The sequence below is a fragment of the Hyaena hyaena genome, unplaced genomic scaffold (assembly GCF_003009895.1).
Source record: "Hyaena hyaena isolate Hyena2069 unplaced genomic scaffold, ASM300989v1 scaffold_229, whole genome shotgun sequence".
Taxonomy (NCBI): domain Eukaryota; kingdom Metazoa; phylum Chordata; class Mammalia; order Carnivora; family Hyaenidae; genus Hyaena; species Hyaena hyaena.
The window spans coordinates 1241185-1250774 of NW_024080861.1; the positions used below are offsets into that span (position 1 = coordinate 1241185).

General features: G+C 44.4%; 1 protein-coding gene across 1 annotated transcript in view; it reads right to left on the bottom strand.

Annotated features, from left to right (window-relative positions):
• Positions 1-3539, bottom strand: part of LOC120239353 (p53 apoptosis effector related to PMP22) — a 16351-nt gene extending 12812 nt beyond the window's left edge. The window contains exon 1 of the mRNA XM_039243561.1: positions 3229-3539. Within this exon, the coding sequence (XP_039099492.1) occupies positions 3229-3442 (214 nt within the window). The 5' untranslated portion in view covers positions 3443-3539. The remainder of the gene's footprint in view (positions 1-3228) is intronic.
• Positions 3540-9590: the final 6051 nt, after the last annotated feature.

Below are 9590 nucleotides of genomic sequence, written 5' to 3' on the forward strand. Positions count from 1 at the left end.
TAGGAGAGAGAGAGAGAGCGAGACAGCGTGAGCGGGGGAGGGTCAGAGAGAGAGGGAGTCACAGACTGAAACAGGCTCCAGGCTCTGAGCTGGCAGTCAGCACAGAGCCCGACGCGGGGCTCGAACCCACGAACCGCGAGATCATGACCCGAGCGAAAGTCGGACGCTTAACCAACTACGCCACCCGGGCGCCCCTAATACTTGTGTTTTTAATATCAAAATGAGCATATTAATGTTATGAATATTAATAAAAAGAGATGGTCAAGCACTTTGTAATAAAAAGGTATACGTTCTTAAAAGTTACAATGGTAGTTACACGGGTGGCTTAAAGTTACCTGGGTGGCTCAGACAGTTAAGTGTCCGACTTCGGCTCATGTCATGATCTCAAAGGTTCACAGGTTTGAGCCCTGCAACAGGCTCTATGCTGACAGCTCAGAGCCTTGAGCCTGTTTAGAATTCTGTGTCTCCCTCTCTCTCTTGGACCCTCCCCTGCTCATTCTGTCTCTCAAAAATAAATAAAACATAAAAAATTTTTTTAAGTTACAATGGCAAATCACATTTTTGTTCTAGTACATATCAAGAAGTTTTTAAAAAGTGGATGTACACAACTCAATCCTCTATATTGAGATATTTTAATTACAGCTCTCCACCTTACTCTTTGTTGTGTTTATACATGCGTGGGAGAGTTCGTAAACTGCTCCCTACATTTTAGATAAACCTCCTGGAAACATACTGTTTTCGGCAAAGCCTTACTTGAGGTTATCTGAAAATCTCCAGGGTTCAGAGATGCCTAGATAATCACCCTACAGTGTGGGAATACACAATTTCTACACCTGTGAAGCAAGCCAACATCCACGGCAGAACATGAAGTGAAAGTACAATAAGCACTCAACTCATCTCTGACCAGAACAGCACGAAATGGACCTCTCTGAGGGTTCACATCAAAATTCTTCTTCCCATGGTCACCTACTGACGGTGGATCCTGGATTCCTGATTTGGTTCTAGGTCTTGAGCAAAAGCTGCATCTCACACATTATTGGCACTTATCTTTGCAAAGGTCAGAGGTATAACTGAATTGGGATGTTAAGGCCACTCCCCACTTAGGAAAATCAGTCTTGCCACATCATAAAGGTATTAACAGATTTTTCAAGACCCAGTTGGAAAACTGAACTTTACCAAAACCCAATTTTTTAAAGTTTATTTATTTTGAGAGAAAGAGAATGTGAGTGGGGGAGGGGCAGAGGGAGAGCAAATCCCAAGCAGGCTCCGCACTTGTCAGGGAGGATCCTGATCCGGGGGCTCCAACCCAAGAAGGGTTGAGATCACGACCCGAGTCGAAATCAAGAGTAGGAAGCTCAAAGGAATGAGTCACCCGGGCGCCCCACCAAAAACCAACTTCTATATCAAATTGAAACATAGTTTATACACTAGACCAGTGTTGTCTTTACAATTACAAAAGTTAATGCTTTAGACTTCTAATTAAAAAATTAAGGCAACAAAACCTGCTTATTCCCTTCCATATACAAAGCACTCTATGATTCTGAGGCTGCAGGAGCCACGCCCTAGGAAGGTGAGCTCATCTTGCAAGTCAAGAAAAATAAGAACCACCTTGTGTGAGTTTCACAAGAGGGCTGCAGCCACAGCCAGGGAGAGCCTTGCAGGCCACATCATGTCCCAGCAGTAGTGCTGATGGCCCTTCTCTTCCAGCGCTAACCTTCTTCACAGGCCAAGGACTGCGGAGAACTCTTAGTCGTTGTTCTGAAGTCTGATGATCAAGTCTGCTTAACAAACACCTCTGTATAAGCTGTCCTCGTAAGCCTCCAAAGAGACTGAGTTCTAGTACATTTTAGCTAAAAGACAGATGTATTACTTCAAAGAAATGAATTCCCTTTAAAGCCCTAAGAGATCTGAGAAAATAGAAACTCTGGCTGGCGTGTTGTTTGTTTGAAGAGAGGAAAGGCACAGACTTTAAGGAAAGCAGGAATTCCATGCGGTCTTTACATTTTATTACCTGCTAATGAGGACCATGCCTCCCTTTGTGGAGCAAGCTCCTGGTGAGAACTTCCAAACAATTCCACAGTAGATAAGACACAGCACCAACCTCAGGATAGGGGCCCCCAGAACCAGAAATAAATGCCCTAGGCCACTTAGGAGTAAAGAATCAAGTCAGTAGTCCTAGCAAGGAATGGAAAAAGGCAGGGTAGGCTTGCTCCTTGGTTTTAAACTCAGTGGCTACAGCCCCATTCAATAGCATTTTGCTTTAAGTTTTGAATTCTGCTCCGACTTAAAGGCTCCTCCCCAGCACCCCAGGCACACATCGCTAATCACAATAGATCCCAGCTGTTCTTGGCAACTACCCTACGTGGGGGGTGGCAGCGGGCAAGAACGGGCTCGTTTCCAGTGGCGTCGATTAAGTAAAACACCCGGGCTGCCTCCATGCTGGAAAAATAAAATAACTCCAACTGCAATATATTCAGTTTGTCAACTCTGCTTCATTTTGCTGGTGTAGAAGATGTGTTTGCTGTGTAGATTTCAAATCAGATGAAAATAACTGAATTTCCTCGGCAGCAGTGCCGTACTGACGTCAAAAAAGACATGCCCTGAAACAAAAACTAACAAGAACTAGCCTGCCGCTTAAAAGAACTGCAGCCCCCATTGAAATGTAGCTGGTAAAACTTTGACAGAAAGGCCTTTTTAAAAAATGGAATGAGTTGCTTTCACTTAATTAAAATCAACCGATCACACTTACACGTTGGGGAAGGCAGTATAGTTTAATCTTATGAAGAATCAGAGGAGGAGGCATAATGGTAAGAGATTTCAGTAGGTCTCCAAGAAAATCGACTTTGTTCATTATATTTACTCATCTAAACCTCTTTGATGGCTGAAAAATCACCTTTTGCATGTAACCGACAAACCCTACAAACAACATAGTTTGAACTAGGGCCATTGTCGCCTAGCGTTCAGCCTGGTTTGGGCCACTCAAAACTACAACTGCTTTCTTTTGTTGAGGTCAGATGACCTAAGCTCTAAAGAGATTTTTTTTCCTTCTTTTTTTCTTTCTTTCTTTCTTCCTTCCTTCCTTTCTTTTTTCTTTTCTTTTCGTTTTGTAATCGCCCACTACCTCTGCCCCAGTTCAGCCCTTTCACCTAGGGCGGCTTCCGAGGGCCGAAGGCCGCGCACACCCAGCCGCCTCAGCCCGGAGGGCTTCCTGGAGGCGGCGGCACTCACCGTAGTCCATAAGGCTCTGGCAGCCGTCGTCGTAGGACCCGCTGCCGCCGCCCTCGTGGAAGCATCGCCACCACAGGGAGGACGTCTGGATGTGGTCGCTCGACTGCAGCCAGCCGCGGCCGGCCAGCGCGATGATGTCGAAGGCGATGGCGCTGAGCAGCAGCAGGGGCAGGATCCACCTGCAGCGCTCGCAGGCCAGGCCGCAGCGCAGCATCTCGACGGTGGCGGCGCGGAGGAGAGGAGCGCGCGGGGCTCGGACGCCGGTGGAGACTGGCCCGCGAGCACAGGCCGCGCGACAAAAGGGAAGAGGCCGCGGGGAGGCGGCTCCCGGAGGACGCGGCTCGGGGCGCCGGGGCCCCACCTAGATTCCGGTGACTCACGGCGCGCCGCCCCGACCTGCCCGGCCGGCCTGGGTGCGCGCGGGGAGAGGCGGGGCCGGGCTCGGGTTACACCGGGCGCGGGGGAGCCGCGGGGGCCGGCGCCGGGGCCGGGGCCGGGGGGCGGGGGGCCCGGCTGCAGCCGCGCGCGCCGCTGCGCCTCCGCACGGCTCGGTTCCCCGCGTCCTTGAGCCCCTCCCACCGCAGGCGGTCCTTTCAGGGCCTCGCCGGGTGCGCGTTTTCATCCGAGCAGACCAGCTAAGTAGCTAATCCCTGATGTCGGAATAATGGCCCGACATGATAGTCAACAGTCTTGTATTCAGGTTTCAAGCAGGTTGAGCTAGGCGTCCACGCTGTGCCTGTGGGTCGATGCTGCACTCCGTTTGAACGTGTGCGCAACCCGGGAGCCGGTCCCTGGCGCTCCTGAGTAGAGATGGGCACTTCCTCCAGCCTTTGCACCTTGAACCGTGGCTCGCTTCATACTCTGATCTGTTTGTGTAACTCGCCTTTCCTGCTGGGTCTGGAGCTCTGGGCCAGCAGAGGCCATGTTTTATTCAACGCAGAGTCTAGGCCCTGTATCTGGGGCTTAGGGGGAGCTCTGGAAACGTGTCATGCCTCAACGCGCTGGAGTTAACAGATGCTCACTCCAGTCTTGGAAGCCTTCATCTTGGCTTTGCGGATAACGTTCAGGCAGTCCACTCTCCACCACAAATCGGCCCCTATGCAAACCACACTTAATCTACTCTCCTTTACTATTTTGAGGTTTCTCCAAATGAAAACCATAGGTCAGCACGCACCCAACCCCTAAAATCCCACCTCCAGTGTCCTGGGCCTGCTGCTGTCACGGCCATGACTCAGGTGTGGCAGGGAGGGTGGGGTGGCGGCCGGGAGTGGCACTGAGGTAGAAACTAGTTCTCAGTGTCGGGCTCCACGGTGTCCTTGGGCAAATTATGAAAAACATCCAACGAGGGTCACATCTTACCGTGTACCTCCACAGATCTCCTCGGAATCCCACCCATTCAATATGAAAGAAGAGGGAAGTACTTAGCAATAGAAACAGAGTACTATTTTGCCAGTTCTCTGGCAGTTTTTGAGGACTAATAAAATAAAAGTGCTAAGAAAGTTAGTGTTTGAAACCACATGAAAAAATTTCCCCGGCCTTAATTTTACATAAACCCAAATTCACACATAGTTCCCTTAGAGCCAAATATTTTCACTTTGAAAGAATAGCATGGGGGCAGGGGCGGGGGGCTGTGGCTTCTGCCCAGAGTTAACTGCATAAGGTGGATATTGTGTAAAGAAAATAAGCTCTTAGGGTTTTCAAAAGTAATGCAAATATTTTTTTAAGTGGCTGTGTCTATAGAATATTAGTGAGGGAAGAAATCCTATTTTCACAAATCAAATAGAGTATTGATCAGGAGCAAAGTGGTTCAGACAAAATCAGAATTTCATTGGTCTTACTATCTCTAAATGATTTTCGACTAGATATACCTTCTTTTTCTTGTTCCAATAGATTTGAGGGAAAGGGCTTATTAATGTTGAGGAGGAAGCAAGGGAAATAGCGCTCCAGAATTTCTGGAAGAGACTCTAACCCTAATGTACCTAAAATACGTCTCTCAGATTGTGGAACAAGATAGCTCAGGTTCAGATCCTTTCTGATACTAGCTGTGTGATATGGGGACGCTTAGCTTCTTTGTCCCTCAGTTTCCTCATCTATGAAGTGGATAGTGCTCACCCCATAGTGTTGTGATGAGTATTAAAAGAGCTAATATATGTAAAGTGTGCAAAATAGTACCTGCACATAGTAAGCCATAATAAAAGGGTTGATGGTGAGAATGTTCACATAGGTGTCCCACTTTAATAAGGTTAGAAAGGGGCCTTTGCATGCTTATAGGGAACAAATTCTTTATAAGAATACCAACTATAAATCGTTACATTTTCTCAGACAATGCAATCGTTCATCCTAATCGTTTTAGTGAAATGACGGCTTATAGTGGATCGCTGACAGTTAAGTAGTTCCCCCTGCTGGATAACATAGAAATCACAGAGCATTTGACAATGTAGACTGTATCTGAAAAAGGGTTTTACTTTTATAAATTTGGATTTTTATGGTTATAAAAGCAATAAATATCACAAACAAAAATACATGAATACGTAATTTAAAAACAAAAACATGCAGTTGTTTTACTATCTTGTCTAATGGTCACAGTAGCTAATTTGTTGGAAGTTTACTACATGCCAGAAAAGTATTCCACATACCACTGATGAGGTACTATCACTTTCTTTATTTTTTAATGTTTCGTTTTTTTCTGAGAGAGACAGCATGAGCAGGGGAGGGCCAGAAAGAGAGGGAGGCACAGAATCTGAAACAGGCTCCAGGCTCTGAGCTAGCTGTCAGCACAGAGCCCGACACGGGGCTCGAACCCATGAACCGTGAGATCATGACCTGAGCCGAAGTCGGACGCTTAACCGACTGAGCCACCCAGGCGCCCTAGTACTATCACTTTCATATAGACCAGAGGACTGGGGCACAAAGAAGTTAAGTAACTTGATCAAGATGGCACAGTCCCTGAGTGGCAAACCCACACATCACCCTAGGCTTTTTGTCACCACAGACAGTGCTACTTACAATAACCATTTGTAAGAATTTGGAAAATATTTCTCCAAAAGTTTCCTTCTTTCTTCCCTTCTCGTTACCTTTGTTTTATTTTTTATTCTGCTTAATGTTTCTTTATTCTTCACACACACACACACACACACACACACACACACACACACACAGAGGGTGAGCAGGGGAGGGGCAGGGAGAGAGGGAGATGCAGAATCCAAAGCAGGCTCCAGACTCTGAGCTGTCAGCACAGAGCCCTATGCGGGGCTTGAACTCACAAACTGTGAGATCATGAGTTGAAGTTGAATGCTTAACCAACTGAGCCACCCAGGTGCCTATCTTCTCTTTACCTTTGTAAACATCCTACCCACTACCAGTTCTCTCCTGAGCTGTAATGAAATGGTCCCAGATAAGCTGCCATGATCTCACTAGTAAACCAAAGTCATAACTATGCAGGTGGTAGTAGAATGAGCAATGGACAGGAAATCAGGCATTCTAACGTCTACTTCTTGCTGACTCTCTGTTTCACCTCTGATATTGTCCCATCTCTCCCCTCCCCCATTCATGCAAACTTTTAATTGTCTCTCTGCTCTCCCGTCCCATTCCTTCCCATCTATTCTACCCAGTGGTGTGATGGTTAATGTTTCCCAACCAACTTTCTGACACCTCCCCCTCCAAATCCTAAATTTGTAGCATCTGCCAATTTCCATCATGTAAAACTCCCCCAACGCTGATTTCCAGCTACCACCTTGATGTCACTGAACACAGAGTTCAGAAGACATATATGTAATTACCTCTCTGAAGCTAGTAAAAGCACATCCCTGCATATACCCCCAATATCCTACTAAAACCTTTCTCGCAGCGGTTACCAATAAGCTCATATTTGCCAAATTCAGTGGACATCATTGGCCTCTCTGTTCCACTAGATACTGTAATGTCTCCCTCCAAAAACCTGTCTACTCTCTTGGCTTCTTTTTTTTTTTTTCTTTTTTAAAAAATATAATTTATTGTCAAGTTGGTTTCCATATAACACCCAGTGCTCATCCCAACAAATGCCCTCCTCAATGTCTGTTCAGATTTTCTATCTCTTCCCACTTGAGTTTTGGTAGTGTGTGGGTGTTTAGGAATTTGTCTATTTCACCTAGGTTGTTCAGTTTGTTGGCATATAATTTTTCATAGTATTCCCTGGTAATTGCTTTTGTTTCCGAGGGATTGGTTGCAATAAATCCATTTTAATTTGTGATTTTATCTATTTGGATGCTCTCTCTTTTCTTTTTGAGAAGCCTAGCTAGAGGTTTATCATTTTGTTTATTTTTTCAAAAAACCAACTCTTCATTTCATTGATCTGTTCAACTGTTTTTTTGGATTCTATATTGTTTATTTATGCCCTGATCTTTCTTATTTCTCTTCTTCTGCTGGGTTTGGGGTGTCTTTGCTGTATTTTCATTTTAATTTGTTTCCATTTATTTTTAAATTTCTTCTCTAATTGCCTGGTTGGCCTGTTCGTTCTTTAATAGGGTTTCTTTAACCTCCATGCTTTTGGAGGTTTTCCAGACTTTTTCCTGTGATTGATTTCAAGTTTCATAGCATTATGATCTGAAAGCATGCATGGTATGATCTCAGTTCTTTTATATTTATTGGGGGCTGCTTTGTGACCCAGTATGTGGTCTATCTTGGAGAATGTACCATGTGGACCCGAGAAGAAAGTGAATTCTATAGCTTTAGGCTGTAGAGTTCTAAATATCTCTGTCAAGTCCATCTGGTTCAATGTTTCATTCAGGGCCATTGTTTCTTTAGTGATTTTCTGTCTAGTTGATCTATCCATTGCTGTAAGTGGAGTATTAAAGTCCTGTGCAATTAGTACATTCTTGTCAATAAGATAGCTTATGGTTAATTGTTTTTTATATTTGGGTGCTACCAAATTCAGTGCATAGACATTTACAATTGTTAGCTCTTCCTGATGGATAGACCCTGTGATTATTACATAATGTCCTTCTTCATCTCTTGTTACTGCCTTTACTTTAGAGTCTACTTTATCTAAGTATGCCTACTCCAGCTTTCTTTTGGCTTCCAGTAGCATGATAGATAGTCCTCCATCCCGTCACTTTCAATCTGAAGGTGTCCTCAGGTCTAAAATGAGTCTCTTGTAGACAGCAAATAGATGGGTCTTGGTTTTTTTATCCCTTCTGATACCCTATGTCTTTTGATTGGAGCATTTAGTCCATTTACGTTCAGAGCTATTATTGAAAAATATGGGTTTAGAGTCATTGTGTTCTCTGTAGGATTCATGCTTGTAGTGATGTCTCTGGTACTTTGTGTTCCTTGCAACATTTCCCTCATAGAGTCTCCCATAGGATCTCTTGCAGGGCTGGTTTAGGGGTGATGAATTCCTTTAGTTTTTGTTTGTTTGGGAAAATGTTTATCTCTTTTTCTATTCTGAATGACAGGCTTGCTGGATAATGGATTCTTGGCTGCACATTTTTCCTGTTCATCAAATTGAAGATTTCCTGCCATTCCTTTCTGGCCTGCCAAGTTTCAGTAGATAGGTCTGCTACTACCCTTGTGTGTCTACCTTTGAATGTTAAGGCCCATTTATCCCTAGCTGCTTTCAGAATTCTCCTTTTATCCTTGTATTTTGCCAGTTTCACTATGATATGTCATGCAGAAGATCAATTCAAGTTATGTCTGAGGGGAGTTCTCTGTACCTTTTGGATTTCAATGTCTGTTTCCTAGCCCAGTTTGGGGAAGCTCTAAGCTATGATTTGTTCAAGTACCCCTTCAGCCCCTTTCTCTCTTTTCTTCTTATGGAATTCCTATGATACGGATATTATTCCGTTTGATTGTATCACTCAGTTCTCGAATTCTCCTTTCATGCTCCTGGATCAATTTATCTCTCTTTTTCTTAGCTTCCTCTTTTTCCATAATTTTATCTTCTAATTCACCTATTCTCCTCTCTGCCTCTTCAACCCGTGTAGTGGCTGCCTCCATTTTATTTTGCACCTCACTTATAGCATTTTTTAATTCATCATAACTATTTTTAAGATGCATGATCTTCACAGCAATGGAATCTCTGCTGTCTTCTATACCTTTTTCAAGCCCCGCAATTAATTTTATGACTATTATTCTAAATTCTTGTTCAGTTATGTTGTTTGTATCTGTTTTTGATCAATTCTTTAGCTGTTACTTCTTCCTGGAATTTCCTTTGAGGAGAATTCTTCCGTTTCATAGTTTTGGCTAGCTTTCTGTCTCTTGTAAGTTTTAAAAACTTGTTATGTGCTCTGCACCTGCAAGTACTGCTATATTAAAGAAGGATCATACACTGTCCAGGGCCTCACCATTCAGGAAGTGTTTTTTGAAAGGTGTCACTTAGTCTCTCT